The sequence below is a fragment of the Schistocerca cancellata genome, chromosome 7 (assembly GCF_023864275.1).
Source record: "Schistocerca cancellata isolate TAMUIC-IGC-003103 chromosome 7, iqSchCanc2.1, whole genome shotgun sequence".
Classification (NCBI taxonomy): Eukaryota; Metazoa; Arthropoda; class Insecta; order Orthoptera; family Acrididae; genus Schistocerca; species Schistocerca cancellata.
Genome location: NC_064632.1, coordinates 224,246,198 through 224,266,932, shown reverse-complemented (window position 1 = coordinate 224,266,932; position 20,735 = coordinate 224,246,198). Strand labels below are relative to the sequence as shown.

Sequence of the window (20,735 nt, the reverse complement as noted above, 5' to 3'; positions counted from 1 at the left end):
TTCACAAAACTGCTGCAACGGAGTAGCGGTCTGGCTGAAGCATCGGAGACCACGTTCTTAACGGTGTGCTGGTGTATTTACTGTGCAGCATCGGAGACCACGTTCTTAACGGTGTGCTGGTGTATTTACTGTGCACGAACCACCCAGTGTGGTACAGGTGCAGCAGAAGAAGAGCACGAAGATGTATAGCGACTGTGTCGAAGGCGCAATGAAGTGCGACAATACGGGATGCTCCTAGGTACTAAATTTGTTTTTGACAAACCTGCTACAACAGACTGACACTCTCGGTGAAGCATTGGAGACCACTTTCCTACCGGTAAGGATTCCGCAGTATAGCGTAAAGATAGACGGCAGTTGTGTCAAAGGCGCAATGAAATGCCACAATAACGGTCTTCTGCAAGCTACTAAATTTCATTTTGACAACGTGCAGCGCTCTGGCTGTAGCATAGGAGACCGCGTCCCTACCGGGGCCCATCTCGTGCCGGTATACGTCCCGTACACGAACCACCCAGTGCAGTACGGATGCCGCAGAAGAACAGAGTGAAGATGTACAGCATTTGTGTCGAAGGCGCAGTGAGGTGGGACAGTACGGTGTGCTGCGAGCGGCAGACCCCCCCGGACGGAGAGAAGTGGAGCGAGCAGCGCGTCGCGGCACAGGCGGCGGGGCTGCGCGGGGTCAAGGGGTGGCGGGGCGCGGCCCGTCGACCCCGCGCGGCGCTCGGCGGGCGGCGCGGGGCGCTCAGAAGCGGCGCGCGTAGCCCGAGTCGTAGAGGTGCGCGACGCTGTCGGCGCTGGCGCCGGCGCGCAGCTTGTCGTGCCTGCGCGCGCGCCGCCACGCGGCCGCGCACGCCCCCAGCACGCACAGCTGCGCGCACAGCGCGGCCGCGCCCGCCGCCAGCACCGCCGCCGTCGACGCGCAGCCGCCCGTCGCCTCCGCCGCGCCGTCGCCCCACGAGTCGCCGCTCGCGTTGCCGCCCTGCCGCTCGAAGCCGAAGAACTTGTCGGCGATGCGGATCGACTGCACCAGCAGCAGGTCCTCGGGCGCGCTCGCGTTGTGCCGGCCGGCGGCGGCGGTGGAGCGGCGGCGCCGGCGGCGGCCCAGCGACTCGATGCGGCCCACGGAGTAGGCGGCCGGGTCCTCGTCGCTCGCCTCCACCGCGATCGAGCCGCCCAGCTCGCAGTGCGCCGGCTCGCACGACGGCACGCAGGGCGTGACGAGGGCGCGGAACTGCACCACGTCCGACGACGGGAACTTGAAGGCGTCGAAGTGCGATACCAGCTCCTGAAGAAAGCCGTCACGTACGGTTATTCCCCACGCCAGTACTTCGTGTTATAGCTCGCGCAGGATACAATGACCAGTTTTCGTCCAAAACGCTGGACGAGTTCATTAGTTCGTTCAGAAGGGAAGGCCGTTAAGTGTTCTCCACCTTCCGGCCGGTCAGCGATGACAGAATCGAGGCGCGCACCCTGCAATCTTTCTCAAACGATTTTACAAAATGAATTTTATCCATAGCGGAAACTGTCGAACTCCGCCACTGTTTCTTTATGGGGTTGTAGAAGAATATCCTCTACCAGTCACAATAAAAGGTTGTTTATTCGTCACACGACCGGTTTCGGCCTTGCGCCCATCTTCAGGTGTTTATACATTCATTTACATGTTTGTACTGTTGGAGATCACTGTATAAATACAAAAAAATTATTTGCTGATGACTTTACAAATGCAACTGGGACAATAATAAGTGGTAAGGCAGCATTTGACGAAAATGTATGTGTACTTACAAAAAGATGGAGCACCATTATTACAGTTATGCTGTGATGATAGTTTTCTCACTTAGTTACACACTTATGGTCATTTTCACGTCCATATATCAGGTATAGCTCCATATTACACTATTTTGATGTGCACTCGTGAAATACACTATGTTTACATACAAACATGTATGCTGTGTTCAAAGAACTTGGATGTAGCAGACGTAAAGATGTTGCTCACACAGAAACTCGTACGTTCTGGTCACAGAACTTAGCCACAGCAAGTCCAAAGGTGTTGGATATATAGATCATCATCATCATCATCATCATCATCATCATCATTTAAGACTGATTATGCTTTTCAGCGTTCAGTCTGGAGCATAGCCCCCCTTATACAGTTCCTCCATGATCCCCTATTCAGTGCTAACATTGGTGTCTCTTCTGATGTTAAGCCTATTACTTCAAAATCATTCTTAACCGAATCCAAGTACCTTCTCCTCGGTCTGCCCCGACTCCTCCTACCCTCTACTGCTGAATCCATGAGTCTCTTGGGTAACCTTGCTTCTCCCATGCGTTTAACATGACCCCACCATCTAAGCCTGTTCGCCCTAACTGCTACATCTATACAGTTCATTCCCAGTTTTTCTTTGATTTCCTCATTGTGGACACTCTCCTGCCATTGTTCCCATCTACTAGTACCTACAATCATCCTAGCTACTTTCATATCCGTAACCTCAACCTTGTTGATAAGGTAGCCTGAATCCACCCAGCTTTCGCTCCCATACAACCAAGTTGGTCGAAAGATTGAACGGTGCACAGATAACTTAGTCTTGGTACTGACTTCCTTTTTGCAGAAGAGAGTAGATCGTAGCTGAGCGCTCACTGCATTAGCTTTGCTACACCTCGCTTCCAGTTCTTTCACTATGTTGCCATCCTGTGAGAATATGCATCCTAAGTACTTGAAACCGTCCACCTGTTCTAACTTTGTTCCTCCTATTTGGCACTCAATCCGTTTATATTTCTTTCCCACTGACATTACTTTCGTTTTGGAGATGCTAATCTTCATACCATAGTCCTTACATTTCTGATCTAGCTCTGAAATATTACTTTGCAAACTTTCAATCGAATCTGCCATCACAACTAAGTCATCCGCAAATGCAAGACTGCTTATTTTGTGTTCACATATCTTAATCTCACCCAGCCAGTCTATTGTTTTCAACATATGATCCATAAGTAATATGAACAACAGTGGAGACAGGTTGCAGCCTCGTCTTACCCCTGAAACTACTCTGAACCGTGAACTCAATTTACCGTCAACTCTAACTGCTGCCTGACTATCCATGTAAAGACCTTTAATTGCTTGCAAAAGTTTGCCTCCTATTCCATAATCTTGTAGAACAGACAATTACTTCCTCCTAGGGACCCGGTCATATGCCTTTTCTAGATCTATAAAGCATAGATACAATTCCCTGTTCCACTCATAACACTTCTCCATTATTTGCCGTAAGCTAAAGATCTGGTCCTGACAACCTCTAAGAGGCCTAAACCCACACTGATTGTCACCCAATTGGTCCTCAACTAATACTCGCACTTTCCTTTCAACAATACCTGAGAAGATTTTACCCACAATGCTGATTAAAGAGATACGTCTGTAGTTGTTACAATCTTTTCTGTTTCCATGTTTAAAGATTGGTGTGATTACTGCTTTTGTCCAGTCTGATGGAACCTGTCCCGACTCCCAGGCCATTTCAATTATTCTGTGTAGCCATTTAAGACCTGACATTCCACTGTATTTGATGAGTTCCGACTTAATTTCATCCACCCCAGCCGCTTTATTGCACTGCAATCTGTTGGTCATTTTTTCCACTTCCTCAAATGTGATCCTATTTCCATCATCATTCCTATCCCATTCTACCTCGAAATCTGAAACATTACTGATCGCATTTTCACCTACATTGAGCAACTCTTCAAAATATTCCCTCCATCTGCCCAAGGCATCCACAGGATTCACCAGCAGTTTTCCAGATATATAGAAATTTAAAAAAACTATTATAGACTGTGATGTTTCTTGACACACATTATGAAATTTTTTGGTTCACATTTTTATTGGGTAAAAAAAAATCGCTTTACTTACAGCTTTATACAGCGTCAAAAGTATTTAAACCGACAAACTCTGCGAGGTTGTACGAATATTTTTCCCTAAGATCATTTTTTCCTGTGAGGAGTATTTAAACCGGTAGAGGAAGATTTCTCTGGCGGCAAGTTAATTGAACCAACAAACACTTTTCCATTTTTTTATGACCAAGATACAACACATTTCAGTTACAGCAGATTTTCAAAAATGCCTCCATTGATACGTAAACAAAGGTTACACCGTCGGATCATGTTCTGTCTGACATGGACAAAAACCCCAGGGATATCCTGAATTGTTCATGCTGCTGCTACTATCCGGGCAACCAGATCCTCTTCTGATGCAACAGGACTTGGGTAAACAAGGTTGCGCATATCTCTGGGGATCGTGCAGCCCATGGTAGAGGACCACCTCTGCCACTCCACATTTCTGCCTGGAATCGACGCACACGACAACTGAAATGTGCCGACGCCCCGTCATGTTGGAACCACATGCGTTGTCTTGTAGGGAGCGGGACGCCTTCCAGCAATTCTGGCAATGCTCTGACAAGAAAATTGTAATAGTGCCTGCCATTTAATGGCCTAGGTAACAGATACGGCCCAATTAAACAGTCCCCAACAACACCGACTCACACATTAACGAAGAACCGCACTTGATGAGCGCTAGTAACTGTGGCATTTGGGTTATCCTCACTCCAAACTTGTGAATTGTGCATGTTGAAGACTCCATCACGCCCGAACGTTGCTTCATCGGTAAACAACAACCAGGATGGAAATGTAGGATGCATTCCACACTGTTCCAGGTACCACTGCGAAAACTGTGTTCTAGGTGGATAATGAACTGGTTCCAGGTCGTGGACACGCTCTAAGTGAAATGGACGTAACAGTTACTCTTGAAGGACTGTTCTTACATTCGTCTGATTCGTCCCCATATTACGTGCAATTGCACGAGTGCTGATTCAAGGATCCTACTCCACATGCTGCAAGACAGCTTCCTCAAATTGCAGCGTTCTTACCGTGCGACGGCGTCCCTGTCCAGGCAATCTGCTAAATGACCCGGTCTCACGCAGACGTTGGTACACAGCAGCAAAGGTCGTATGACGCGGGATACGGCGATTAGGATTTTGTTGTTGATAAACCCGCTGTGCAGATTGTCCATTGTCGTGCGCTACGTAGTACGGACAGAGACAATGCACTACTACACTGGTGGACAGCAGTTGCCTACAACTGAACATCGTAATACGGCCTCTAACAACTGAAGAGCATAATACGGCCTCCACCGGTTTAAATAATCCTCATAGGAAAAAATGACATTAGGGAAAAATATTTGTTTTGATGTCCCCTACACCCTTCCAGAGTTTGTTGGTTTAAATACTTTTCACCCTGCATGTAAGGGGTCAGCTTTATACGGCAGGGGCCAAATGCAGGGAGCGAAAGGCTATTTACAATGTGTAAAGAAACCAGATGGCAGTTATAAGAGTCGAGGGGCGTGAAAGGGAAGCAGTGGTTGGGAAGAGAGTGAGACATGGTTATAGCCTATCCCCGATGTTATTCAGTCTTTATATTGAGCAAGCAGTAAAGGAAACAAAAGAAAAATTTGGAGTATGAATTAAAACTCGTGGAGGAGAACAAAAACTTTGAGGTTTCCCAATGACATTGAATTTCTGTCAGAGACAGCAAAGGACCTGGAAGAGCAGCTGAACCGAATGGACAGGTCTTAAAAGGAGGATATAAGATGAACATCAACAAAAGCAAAACGAGGACAATGGAATGTAGTCAAATTAAATCAGATAATGCCAAGGGAATTAGATTAAGAAACGAGACACTTAACGTAGTAATGAGACTTGCTGTTTGGGCACCAAAATAACTGACGATGATCGATGTAGAGAGGATATAAAATACAGACTAGCAATGGCAAGGAAAGCGTTTTTGAAGAAGAGAAATTTGTTAACATCGAGTATAGATTTAAGTGTCAGGAAGACTCGTCTGAAAGTATTTGTATGGAATGTAGCCGTGTATGGAAGCGAATCCGGGACGATAAACAGTTTAAAGAAAAAGAGAATAGAAGGTTTTGAAATGTGGTGCTACAAAAGAATTCTGAAGATTAGATTGGTAGATCACGTAACTAATGAGGAAGTACTGAACAAAATCGATGAGACAAGAAATTTGTGGCACAGCCTGATACGTATAGCTGGACACTGTAATGCATGGAAAAGTCTGGAGGAGACCCTTGTCCAGCTGTGGACGTCGAACAGTTTGTGATAACGATTTTCAAGGACATGATTCACTTTCAGAGCACCGAAGGAAATGTGTACCATTTTGTTGGGTACCTAGGAACTGGTGATTTTCAAAACTGAGCAGCCTGACTATTCAGTCAAAAATTCTGTTACCGCCCACAGTTGAGGAGGAAGTGTGGTGACCCATGCAGGATGAGCGGCTCTAAGTGCATACTAACGAGCTGCAGTGGGTCAAAGCGATATTTCATCTGTGACATAAGTGTTCTTCCATTCATCATAGAAATAAAGTATCTTTAACATTAATATGTATATGTCATTACCATACCGACGTATAACAGTATCATAATCTACACCATTGTTCGAGGTTTTCGAATTTTACATTATCAACTGACGTATTTGTTGTGGACGTACTGCAACGGGCAACTCGTGCGTTAAGCTATTAAATAACGATAAATGGTCTCGTGTCTCTAAACGTTTATTGTTTGTATAATGATCGGCACGTTTCGGAGCAGAAACTCCATTTTCAAGTACTACATTCACATTTAAAGCTAACATTTTCTTCAGTTGTTTACCTTTGCCTAGTGTATGTAGTAATTAAAAGTGGAGTTTTAGCGTTGAAACGTGTTGAACATCTGAAAACAAAAAAACGTATTTGGACCTGAGACAGTTTATCATCATCTAATACCTTTATAATTCTAGTTACAAACCTTGCCATTTTCGTGGGTATTCTGAATTTTTTTGTTGCTCTTCGGAAGCTACTCGACATGTTACAGTTATTATGATGGTCGAGGTTGTGAAAGACCGTAGCCATTGCCGCGAGACCTGTCGTTGCAAGATTGCTTCCCGGGGACTCGCAAACAGCTGCATCCGGCGAGTGTAATAATTGGCCGTCGCCGACATGCGCTGCAAGACATACTAACGGCGCTCCACGCCTCTGGATTGGTGTCTCCGTCTTCGTAGCATCCTCGGAGAAGTGTTTTTGTGGCGCACCGATTACTGTGTTACATTTCCTTCCCTTCGCACGCGAGTATTCAATGTCGAGGTTGAGTCGTGCACACACTAAAGTCTCTGTCTGTTCCCCCTGAATAAATATCGAGGTTCACTTGTTATGGCCAGCTGTCGGCTGTTATTATATGATTTTTATAGCGTTTTCGAGGCAGTGACAGGTAACACTTGTTATGTTATGTAATCGAAATTTCCGCAAAAAGAGGCAGGAAAATAAGTCAGTTATGAAGTCCATACTGCCCGGAGCTCTGAGTTTTACTTTCTTTGCAACGTAAACATCTGATAACTGTGAATCCCGCTTTATGCTGACACCATGGGATTCAATGCATAGCACATTTCTCACCAGTTTCTTTCCGGGAGGTTTCATTGTCAGCTTTCTAACATCAGACTTCTCTCTTCTAGAACTCTCGATGCCTTTAATAATAAAATAATTGTGTTCAAAAATGCGGGAAGTCTACGAAGCACAGCAAAATATTTGCCCCTTTGTGTACTGCAGAGTGGATGCAATAAAAGCATGGTTTTGAGATGGGTGTATCGCTGGAAGCGGAAATATTCCAACTCAGCTACGCAGGTTTGTTTTAAAGGCATGGATAGCTTCGTTGGTTCCTGTGTTTAACTGTGTGGACGAATATCCATGACTGCATTTGTAAATATGTCGTATCTAGTATACAAAAAAAGGTATGCTTATTGCGTATTTCAAATCCACGCGTTTCCTCATCCAACCCCCCCTCCTTTAACCCCCCCCCCCCCATCCGAAGAACGGTATAATAGAGATGTCTCTAGTTACGTAGGATATCCTCTGTGTTCGCATCAAAGTGTTATTCGGAAAACTATTTCCACTTGGCAATAGGATTTTTGTAATTTTTGTATCTATCGTATGTGAAATTCAGGACTCTAGTATCAATCAGTCCAAGCATTTCGATGCAACTCTCACAAATTCTTGAGAAAATCGACCTTTAAGATTTCTGAAGAAGTTCCATTCACTACAGTTAAGATGATTTACGCGATAGGCCCCACGTCGTACTCTGTAACGTCGGTGAATTGTAATTGGATAATGAACTGGTTCGAATGTCGGTATGGTCTTTCTCTATAGTTTTAATTTTTTCGTTCATTTCGCATACCTACAATATACATAATTTAACAAAATTTAAATATAATATTCGTTAAATATATGCTAATTAACACATCTAATCATCTGTTTTTATGAAAAATGTACGTCTTTTTGCTTCTAATTACGTATCACACATATAGCAAACAAAAGTTCTTAATGATCGATTCTTAATGAAGATTATTCAGTTTAAAAGGAAACATTACAAATTTATAAACAATCTGTTATGCAATATCGATAATTAAGATTTTTTATTTGCAATGAAAACTAGAATAATGTGTGCATTATTTAATTGGAACGAAGAAGACATGAATTTTTTGTAAAAAATGATGATTAGATATATGTTAATTAGCATATATTTGATATGTGTTAATTAGCATATATGTGATGAATGTTGCATTTAAATTATGTAGGTATTCGACAAGAATGAAAAAAGTAAAATGAAAGAAAAACACAATATCGAGATTCGAACCAGCGATCCGTTCACTACCGTTACCATTCTCCGACGCTACTGGGTGAGCCATGATGTCCAGCGTGAAAATCGATTTAATTTTATTGAATTAAAATTGCTCGGAAAACTTCAAAGTCGATTTTTTTCGAGAATTGTGTAGAGTTGCATCGAACTGCTTTGACTGATTGACATTTTAGTTCTGAACTTCACGCACAATAAATATAAAAAATTTGTATTCTTGCATATTGTATACACCGTGAGAGTATGCTGTTTTTATGTCGAACCTCAGCAGTATTCCTTTTCTGCAAGCAGCGATTGTGATTGCTAATGCCAAGTATGTTCTGTCTTTCCACATACAGTCTGATGAGTAAAAGCGTGGTCAGCGTTACACACAAATGGTAAAAGATATTGAATTCTTGACTGAGATACACAAAGGTCCGAAAATGAAAATCAAAAAGAAGTTGCATGGAAATAAGATCTTCATTTTGAAACAGCTGTCAACCAGATTCGACGCATTTGGAAGTCTCTTCCACGTGAATACGCGGAAAACTTGGTTTCAAGCATGCCTTGCAGATGCCAAACAAATATCGACGCTGGGGTGACTGGGCTACTATTAACTGTAATTGAATTCTTTGTTCATATGTGTTGTATGTATATGTTTTAGTTTGTTGCCAACAAAGTTTTTTTTTTTTGCTGATTAACCCGACCACGATCTTACTTAATAGACTTGACAAAGAGGCCCTATAAGTGAAAATGTAAAGGATATTTACGTTGCTCGAGAAATAATTTGTCTGCAATTTATTCTGCTGAATGCTGGCAGCGTCGTAAGCTGAACGAGTGGCACCAAGTGTAGGAGTGCCCATCTCTGGTCATCGACGACTCTGGTTGTTTTTCTTACAATTTCCGAGGCATTTCCTTTTTCGGCAGGCGTGCTGTTTATCGTGCCCAGCTTTCGCTGCTCGCACCTGACTCCCATGGGTTTCACAATTGTACAAGATTACGAATGGCGCGCCCTCAAGAAATATACGAGTCAGAGACCATACCGTACGTGACGTGCTCGCTGCTTTGACCGGCACTGGCCGGGCGCAAGAATTTGGTGGCAATTTTCGGCTGTCTATTTCCCAAAGCCAGCTGCACCAATTCCTTTGTGCTGCCGATGCCCGGTGTAATTGCGTGACCCTGCCGTTTGCGTGGCCGTCTCTATTGCGAGTCACGCAGCTGTGCAGGCAGCTCTCGCCCGGCAACTGCGATAACGAGTACGAGCTTGCACGAAGCTCGGCCAGCTGTTGCCGCAAATTGGGAGTCCTCCTCGGGCTCTCCGGCCGTCTCACGTGCAGCAGTTTGTTAGTGGCGCCGAGGAGCCGGCGATTACGCCTTAGCCGTGCCGCCCTAGCCGTGATGAGGCTCCTCCACAACCTCTGTCGAGTTCCCTTTCAGCAAGACGTTCCGTCATGCCTCTGGGGCAGCCAACTCGGAGAGAGAATTCGACAAGTGAATCTAGTTTCTTTTATTGCTCCGGCGTAATTTCGCCGAATTAACTGATACTCTCAGACGGCAGCCCTTTGAAATGGTGCAAATTCAATTATAGAGCTGTTTGCGTAAAGTACGGAAACTACGTTGTAGAGGAAACAAGTTTTACATCTATAATAAGAGCCTTAGTGCTTCAATAGTACTGCTTGTCGCCACAAGAGCGGATTTTCGATCCCTGGTTCCCTAATCAGGTTGCTATATAGTAGCTTGTGCTAAACAGGCGATCCCGTTCGAATTATTAAGGATCCAAATTATATAAACCAGTATCTTAGTCGAATATTAGTTTCTTAAAACTCATGACCACTTTAAGCTCTGCAGACGTCGTAAGATCTAACGAGTATAGCAGCGACAGGTATTTATCTTACCAGTACGCTTACCATAAAAGACACACGAGGTATCATCAAAAAGTAACGGGATTTTTTTAATTTAGCGGGCTTCGTAGTCCTGTTTTCAGAATTTTTTTATTACCTCGTTAGCACACTTGTTCCTGAAATATGTTAACGTTTTCAGCTGTTTTGAACATTTAATATATTGTTGACAGTCTAAAAGGTTGTGTTTTCGAGTGGTCGGCTAATGTTTACTTTCGAAAAAGATGGATTACAGAATTTTGCATTAAATTTTGCTCGAAAGAGGAAACAAAGTGCAGCATCGCATTCGAAATTTTGACAGTGGCTTTTGGCGAATCTGCTGTAAGACAAGAGTTTACGAGTGTTATTACCGTTTCAAAGACGGTCGAGAAGACTTTGAAGACGACGACTGGGCTGGACGCCCTAGCACATCTATTACTGACGGCATTGTGGAAGGAATAAAGAAAATGGTTCTGGAAAATCGCTGAACCACGATCAGAGGGGTTGCTGATAGTGTCGGCATATCCTCTGGCTCATGCTAACAATTTTTCGCATGTTTTGCATGCAACGTTCCTATCGAAATTGTTGAATTTTGACTACAAACGAGTGCGTGTAGACATCATTCAGGAATTGCTGACTAAAATCGATAACGATCCAGAACTTCTAAACAAGGTTTTAACAGGTGACGAAACGTGGGTATACGGATATGACGTTGAAACCAAGGCACAATCGTCCCAATGCAAAGTGCCTGAAGAGCCAAGACCTACAAAATTCGACAAGTTCGATCACGTGCCAATGTTTCTCTCTCAGTGGGGTAGTTCCTGCCTTATGGTCACATGGTCAATAAGGAATACTAGTTTGAAGTTATGCACAGTCTGCCTGAAGCAATCCGGAGAAAATGACCAGAATTGGGACAAATCCACTCATTGAAATTCCATCGCGAAAATGCTCTCGCTCACATCTCAATGCCTGTTCGCCATTTTTTGTCAAAAGAAACCGTTATGTTGCCTCACCCACCGTGTTCGCCGGACATGACCTCCTGCGCTTTTTGCTGTTCCACGGCTGAAGAGAACAATAAAAGGACATCGTTTTACCACCATTGACGAGATAAAAACAGGATCACTGAAGGAACTGAACACATAATGAGAAGTTGGTTCCAGAAGTGCTTCCAAGATTGAAAAAATGCTGGCACAAGTGGGTTATATCTGAGGGTGATTGCTTTGAAGGGGACAAAGTTAATGTTGATGAATAAATAAAGATTCTCAAAACAAAAACTCCCCTTACTTTTTGATTACACCTCGTATTTCGCAACGCTTCACCGAAATGCAACAAATTTAGTTTCAGATCTAAACATTCTGTTGGTTTAAGAATAATGTAACAGATAAAATTTTGAGAGGATTCAAGCCGCTTGGGTGAAGTTGGGGAGATGGAGATCGACCGTACTTGAAATACTGTATATCTACTGTTTCATTGCAGACGCAACTGAAGGAGTTCTGATGCGTATTGAGATACAAATTTACCCATTAATTACTGTTTGCTTATACATACGGGAGCATTGCATGATTAGATAGTCTTAAACAGGAAAGGGCAAGGAAGTCACAATCCAGACGATAATATGATCAATTACACATTTCTGCTTCAGCATTTGGAGTCCTCCTCAAACGAATATGACAGCAGCCATCGGGGAATTCAGGTACACCTACTGGGATAGTAACAAATTCCTGTGGATAATACGAAATGTTATATAGATGCTTGGGAAACGTAAATGCAACGTTTTGGGAAGAGAGAAAAGTTATTCTCGTGAAATCCTGTTAGGTAAATTTAAAAAACCAATGTTTAAAGAAGGTTGTGCGACTACTCCCGTCCCGCTATCCCAAATTTCGCTTGAGGGTAAAGAGACTAATATAAGAGGCTTTACGACGCATTGGACGACTAAGATTGAAACATGAAGTGAAATTTGACTCAATCGACTGTGCGCCAATGATACTGAGATGTAATTTAGAGAGGCCATTAAGGACTTCAGAAAGAGGATGGCGATGGACTCTGATAAAAACCAGCTAAATCTCTAAAGTTATTAGGAAAATACCAACCTCATCATTGGGATCTATGACGACGGAGTTTGGCCTGAAAATCTAGTGACTACTGCACTAGTCCCATTACCAGACAAATACAACAGGAACAATGCAAAGAGTACGGGACACTTAATTTTGCATGCCACATTACGATAACCTTTTACTTAGAAGATTAGAATGTAAAATGAAGGCAACGTAGGGGAGGATCCGTTTGGATTCAGCAGAGGCAGAGGAAAAGGAAGGCGATATACTATTGGATATTTGAGGATGATAAGACAAAGAATGCTACTAGTTAACAGGAATGTGTACGTATGTTGCGTTGACTAGAAAAAAAGGCGTTTGAAACAGTGTGCTCGAGTGTCCTGAAGACCGTAAAATAATTTGATATAGACCGGAAAGATATAAGGCTTAAAAGAACTCTGCACAAGACAGAATTTGATAATAAGGACTGGCGATGAAGAAGAGGATGAGATAGCCATTGCAAGAGATGGTAGACAAAGGAGTTGTTTCTCATCAATGCTTTTCAATATATATACTGAGAAATTGACAGAGCATCGGAAAAAACGTGAACAGTAGGAGGTGAACGGAAAAAGATGATCAAGCAGTATTGGATGAATTGGAGGAAGAACTACAATTTATTACGGGGAGGACTATAAAAATGGGAAAGGAGTATGGAATGAAAATAAACACTGGAAAGACTAAAGTGATGAGTCAAAAAACGTGCAGGTTCGTCAAGATCTGAAGGAAAGTGTTCGGAACTGCTGAAATATTTTAGCTACTTGAGATGTTTTGTAACTGAAAATGGAAGTTTTGTGAAGGAAGTAATTAGAAAGTATCTGAGTAAAAGCATTAGAAAGGTGAAGGATTTGTTGACAGCAAAAAGAATTCCAATAGAACTAAGAAATAAAATATGGCGTTTCACTCTTCGATCGCCATTCTTTATTTTCAATTACCGGTTTCGGGCTAGCTGCCCATCTTCAGATCTGTTAGACAAAGTTAAAAATGTAATTAATAAGAGAGATACAGTTAGTGATAGAAATATCTTAGTTTACAAAAAGAATACGTTCCAAATTTCTTTTTGTAAACTAAGATATTTCTATCACTAACTGTATCTCTCTTATTAATTACATTTTTAACTTTGTCTAACAGATCTGAAGATGGGCAGCTAGGCCGAAACCGGTAATTGAAAATAAAGAATAGCGATCGAAGACTGAAACGCCATATTTTATTTAATGAACGATCGCGGAATTCCCATTGAGACAATCATGTCTAGTTTTGAAGAACTAAGAAGGATAGTACCCAGATCTAGGATGTAGAGAATTGAATGGCAGCTTATCATGGGAAATCAGAAAGAAAGAGGAAAACTACTTGGAGAGTTTTGAAATGTGTTTGTGGGTGAAAATGCCAAAATCGAAATGTATTGACAGAATAACGAATGAAAAAGTACTTATCATATTAGATCGGATTACGTTAGGTGTACTGTTAGTTCCAGTAGATCCATAGAGAGGATGTCATTCAGGATGCAGAACATATAATATGATAAGAAAGGGAACTTAGGGAAAACATCTTGGATGAAACATACATTGCGAGGAAATTGCCTGCAGTGGAGAGTCAGTCATTCGAGGAAAGATTTCAGGGAATAGAGGAAGAGGAGGAAGGAGACTTGAATGATGGATGATATGAAACATGGGCGAAGTTAGCAGCAAGCGAAGGAAGAAGCACAGGGCGCAGGAAACAAGACAGCTTCTGATCGACGCCTGTCGCAAGACACATAAACCAAAGAAGAAAGAGAACGATTTTGAGCACGCACAGAAGAATAAAAGGGCAGTGATTTTCTCACACCCAGCCCGCGACTGGAACAGGGTAGAAAATCTCCAGTAGCGGCACGAAGTAGCCTCTGGCGCGCACTGCGTACCTTTTGCGTGTCCATGCTCCTGAAGATGGGCCCCATGATGGCGTGGTCGGTGGGGCAGCCGTCGGAGTCTATGAGCAGGATCTCGCTGTTGCCGACGCCGTCCATGGCGACCAGGTCGCGCACGAAGATGTCGAAGGGCGAGCTGGGGTCGAGGATGCTGAACCTGAGCGCCAGGGGGTCCCCCACCTGGGCGGCGGGCAGCGGCCGGTCGGACACGCGGCGGTCCGTGACGCGCATCGCCACCGACGGCGACTCCACCACGGCGTCCTCGCTCAGCGCAGGCCTGCCGACACCACAAAACCCTCACTGCACTGGGGACCTCTCGGTAGGGAGTATGGAGAGACATCGACAAAAGCAGGAGCAGCACCAGGCCTGCTCCAGGGAAGTGTGTTGGGATCTTTGCTGTTCGTATTGTGTATTAATCACCTTGCGGACAGTATTAATAGTAATTTCAGACTGCTTGTGGCTGACGAAGTTATTTACAAAAATGAAGTACTGTTGGAAAAGCAGCACACACATCCAGTCAGATCTTGATAAGATTTCAAAGTGCTGCACGAGAGGGAACTTCCTTTAAACGTTCAGAAATGTAAAACAGTGCACTTCAGGAAATGAAACCGAACGAGATGGCGCAATGGCTAGCACACTGGACTTGCATTCGGGAGGACTACGGTTCAATCTCGCGTCCGGCCATCCTGATTTGGGTTTTCCGTGATTTCCCTAAATCGCTCCGGGCAAATGCCGGGATAGTTTCTTTGAAAGGGCACGGCCGACTTCCTCCCCCGTCCTTCCTTAATCTGATGAGAACGATGACCTCGCTACTTGTTCTCCTCTCCCAAACAACCCAACCCAACCCAAGAAACGAAGAATCGTAGAGACCTGTCACTAAAATATCAGTGACCCACAACTGGAAGCATTCATTTCGTACAAATTCTTGAATGCAACAATTTGCAGGGATTTGCTTTGGGAATATAAGTCCTCAGTCTACACTTCGTCTTTACTTGTTTATTTACTTATATTAAATAATTTCACGATTAGGGGAGCCTCAGTCTCAAGCGCTCATTCTTGTACACAGCAATGCCTTCAAGCTTGGCTTGACTGCATACGCTAGCGACAGTGAGGCTGTGATCCCGTAACTAATCAAAAAAAAAAAAAAAAATATAAGTAAATAAAATAAATACGATGTGTAGCTGTGGAACATCATTTGTCAGAACAATTACGTAAAACCATCTAGTCATCTGTGGACAGATGCTGTCGCTGTACGTTTAGACCGACAGGAAGAAAACATGTGGTGTACTCAATGTGTTATGGACAATGCTGGACCATTGACGCTTTACGATTCTTGACGCGTATTAGCGCCTGTAGCTCGTGGTTTATGTGCTACTTTTAACTTACTAGTGTACAGTATGTCCCCAGTTAACCTGCCTTGTCTATTGATCAGTTGACTGAGACTGACCTCGAAGTCAAAGTTGCCCATACTCACGGAATGAGGGTAGGAGAGTAGATGCAGGAATCTTGTATGCCGCACTAGACGTGGTCCTTGTGGAGGCTGTTTGCCATTGCCTTCCTCGGACCTGTTACGAAGTATCAAGTGTGTATGTGTGTCGTGTGGATGACTGTGATGTATGCCTGTATTGGGTTCGTGTTGTTGGGGATGAAGGGAAGGGAGAGAGTGAAACCTGGTGCCGGCAACAACCTATTCCTCCCGAATAGCATCAAGGCAGACCGCCGAGCTGAACGTCACCATCCGAAGGATGTATAACCATCAGCAGTGTCACATATTCTCGCTTTATGAGACACTTCGGACAGGTTTCGCAATTTAACCCAGGGCATTGGATCAAAGACTGTTGATCAACAACTTTGCACCACGCCTCTCCTACTCTTCCCAGCCAGATATTGGCAGTGAAAATTTTCTACCACCAAGATTCGAACCGGCGTACCTCCGAGTCGAGGGCCAACATACAAGAGTGCGTTAGTGTCCTCGGTTACGGAGGTCGCTCTGAAGCTGGTTTTCTGTATCTCAAAGCTGACGTGAGCGATCATATGTTTCTATTCCAAAGAGAATGTCTAGCTTCTATACTGATTTGAACACTTTGTTTCTTAAAAGTACTTTTCGAGTGATAGCCGAGTTGACAATTCCATTTTGCGCAGTTGTTTCAACGACTGAAGTTGTTCACCATGTGTTTGGTAATTTTAAAGTGATGTGACTGTCTTGACTCCAAACAGAAACATACTGAAAACATACTGTCTGTCAGTCACATCGAGAAAACTGCAGGAATCACTTCAGACTTGATTTTTTTTTCAGTAAGATCGAGGTGAGTAGAAAACTGCATGAAGAAGTGAACGTATACTGTTGGTGAGTGTTAGTGGAGTCGACAGATCTGTAGCATTCTGGCAACAAATCCGGTATCTTAAGGTAGATAGCATGTGTTTGCTCAGATCACAGCTTTGGATCTCTGATCGCACGAAATTCCCAGGTGATTCAATGAATCACATGTGACTAATCGCCCGTCTTTAACGATATGGTTGACTGGCTGAGATCCGTTTCTACATTAAGCACGGTGTCGTGTACTTTTGTTTCATTTCAGAATGACCCCATGGAATGAAGACTCCACATTAGAATTTATAGAGTTGTTCCAGGACTATAAAGCGACCTGAAAAATAAGGTCAAAGAAGGAGCTATCATATTAAGAACTGCTACAGATGTAAAAGCGTTGATAATCTTAGGTTTTACAGAGACCAGCAGTTTGAAGCTTGTGCCGTGGAACAGAAATCCATAGAAAGTGAATGGTTATAACGACAATGTACAGGGCTCCAGCTGGTAATAGTGAGTTAGTCATTAAACTACGTAACCCTTTATTAAACGTTTTAGCGTGTGTAGTGAATGGGATAATAATAACTGTCTTTTTGTAGCATACTTCTCCATGAAATGTACTCCAGTCACTTGCAGTTTCGAGCTACCTATCTCTCCCTTATACAGAGTAAGAGCAAGCAGCAGCACAGCTGTTGACAACATTTTCATAGAAACATCCAGAACCTTCCGCCATGCACTGTGCGGCGGCTTGCGGGGTATGTATGTGGATGCAGATGTAAATGGCTTAAATGCTTGTTATTAAATACCACTGAAGAAAAAATTGCAACCAGCCAGGCACACACACTTTTTAAATGGATGATTTATTTCATCGTGACTAATTTTGAATTTAGATACGTCGTCAGAGGGCGGCGAGGGTTTTAAATTTGTAGGAGAAATTTTCGCGTCCGTCTGACTACGTATCTAACCCCGGAACTAGTTACCACGAAATAATTCATTCATTCAGAACGTGGAGGTGCGTGACCGGTTGCAATTTTTTTCCAGCGGTATTAACGAAGACAGCCGCGCTATTGTCAAACCACCATGAATAAAACATCTTCTAGTTAAACTATAAGACTAGTAATTGAAAAATAAATGGAGGAGTTTAAGATATATCTGAGAATTACAGACTGGCACACTTGGCGTTTGTTAAAAAATGTGATATATTCAGTAACATCGTCAACATGAAGAGCTTTCCAAAACAAATATAATAAATTTCTACTCTCTTTTTTTGTCTTTTTTAACGAGCATTACTTGGCATATGCTGATCAAGCGCCACTTATGTTAAACATAGCAGTTAATTATTCCGTAGCAGTACTTCAAGATACGTCACGAATATTGGTTGAAACTGCTAAGCAAATCGCTCGCGTTGCTCTCTGCCGGAAGAGAGCGATTAACTGGAGGCGATATTGCTGACGAGACTGCCAGCGGTATATCGCTGGCGTGTGAGGCCCTCGAATAGATGAACAGGTGGTGTTCTGAGTAGGTAGGTAGAAGAGGCGAGATCAGTGAAGAACTATTAAAGTTAGAAAAGTACAGTGCGAAAGGCGCAGGGCAAGGTAGGGGGCGGTGTGATGCGCACCTGGCGTCTCCGCGCACGCTGAGGTCGGCCTCGCTGCTGACGCTCTTGTTGGTGAGGTCGTACTGGCAGGCCAGCGCGAGCCCCAGGTCGGCCGAGGTGAGGACGGCGGCGTGGTGCTGCACCACGACGTCGGCCACGTAGCGGCCCGCGGCCAGCCGGCGCACGCCGCACTCGACGTCGTCGTAGCGCATGCGCAGCTCGAAGAACAGCGACGAGCGCACGGTGGTAGCGCAGGCGCGGGGCCCGTTGCGCGCGTACAGCCGGCCGCTGAAGAGAGCGCTGGTGCGCACGCGCGCCACCATGTCGCCGGCGCCGCACTCCACCGTCACGTTATAGCACGCGCGCAGCTCGTACGTCGCGGCCTCGGGCACCACCAGGTACGGCTCCTGCGGGAGAATCGGGCAAAGAGTTACTGCCGTGCCAACAGTGACTGAAGCTGAGACACGCGGAGTGGACCAAGCTCGTGATGCGTGTTAGTAGCTGTGCAGAAGGCAACCCATAATACTGTCTACCTGAGACGCTTTGCAACATATTGTCGTTCCGAAACCTAGGAGAACATACTAGTACTTTCCACGCTGGGCTAAAAATTTCGGCGTCCCTGGGGACATAACGGAAATACACTACTGGCCATTAAAATTTCTACACCACGAAGATGACGTGCTACAGACGCGAAATTTAACCGACAGGAAGAAGATTCTGTGATATCCAAATGATTAGCTTTTCAGAGCATTCACGCAACGTTGGCGCCGGTGGCGACACCTACCACCTCCTGACATGAGGAAAGTTTCCAACCGATTTCTCATACACAAACAGCTGTTGACCGGCGTTGCCTGATGAAACGTTGTTGTGATGCCTCGTGTAAGGAGGAGAAATGCGTACCATCACGTTTCCGACTTTGATAAAGGTCGAATTGTGTAGCCTATCGCGATTGCGGTTTATCGTATCGCGACATTGCTGCTCGCGTTGGTCGAGATCCAATGACTGTTAGCAGAATATGGAATCGGTGGGTTCAGGAGGGTAATACGCAACGCCATGCTGGATCCCAACGGCCTCGTATCACTAGCAGTTGAGATGACAGGCATCTTATCCGCATGGCTGTAACGGATCGTGCAGCCACGTCTCGATCCCTGAGTCAACAGATGGGGACGTTTGCAAGACAACAATCATCTGCACGAACAGTTCGACGACGTTTGCAGCAGCACGGACTATCAGCTCGGAGACTGTGGCTGCGGTTACCCTTGACGCTGCATCACAGAAAGGAGCACATGCGATGGTGTACTCAACGACGAACCTGGGTGCACGTCATTTTTTCGGGTGAATCCAGGTTCTGTTTACAGCAGCATGATGGTCGCATCCGTGTTTGGCGACATGGCGGTGAACGCACATTGGAAGCGTGTATTCGTCATCGCCATACTGGCGTATCACCCGGCGTGATGGTATGGGGTGCCATTGGTTACACGTCTCGGTCACCTCTTGTTCGCATTGACGGCACTTTGAACAGTGGACGTTACATTTCAGATGTGTTACGACCCGTGGCTCTACCCTTCATTCGATCCCTGCGAAACCCTACATATCAGCAGGATAATGCACGACCGCATGTTGCAGGTCCTGTACGGGCCTTTCTGGATACAGAAAATGTTCGACTGCTGCCCTGGCCAGCACATTCTCCAGATCCCTCACCAACTGATAACGTCTGGTCAATGGTGGCCGATCAGCTGGCTCGTCACAATACGCCAGTCACTACTCTTTATGAACTGTGGTATCGTGTTGAAGCTGCATGGGCAGCTGTACCTGTACACGCTATCCGAGCTCTGTTTGACTCAATGCCCAGGCGTATCAAGGCCGTTATTACGGCCAGAGGTGGTTGTTCTGGGTACTGATTTCTCAGGATCTGTGCTCCCAAATTGCGTGAAAATGTAATCACATGTCAGTTATAGTATAATATATTTGTTCAATGAATACCCGTTTATCATCTGCATTTCTTCTTGGTGTAGCAATTTTAATGGCCAGTAGTGTACCACATAACATCACGTCTACTCTCGATAACTGCCTCAGTTCGTCGGATGATCTCCCGAAATCGTTTCAGTCAAATGCCGGGATGGTTCCTTTGAAAGGGCATGGTCGATTTCCTTCCCTATCCGTGGAACAGTCCCACCTTGAGCTCCGTCTCTAGTGGTCTCGTTGTCGATGGGACATTAAACCCTAATCTCCCTTGCTTCCTTCAATTCAGCGAGGAAGACTGTCCACACGTTTCTTCATTTA

At 44.5% G+C, this 20,735-nt stretch overlaps 1 protein-coding gene across 1 annotated transcript in view; it reads right to left on the bottom strand.

Annotated features, from left to right (window-relative positions):
* Positions 1-411: 411 nt before the first annotated feature.
* Positions 412-20,735, bottom strand: part of LOC126092707 (uncharacterized) — a 219,190-nt gene continuing 198,866 nt past the window's right edge. The window contains exons 6-9 of the mRNA XM_049908429.1: positions 18,474-18,859; positions 14,545-14,827; positions 938-1,282; positions 412-738 (exon numbers count right to left, since the gene is read on the bottom strand). Of these exons, the coding sequence (XP_049764386.1) occupies positions 412-738; positions 938-1,282; positions 14,545-14,827; positions 18,474-18,859 (1,341 nt within the window). The remainder of the gene's footprint in view (positions 739-937; positions 1,283-14,544; positions 14,828-18,473; positions 18,860-20,735) is intronic.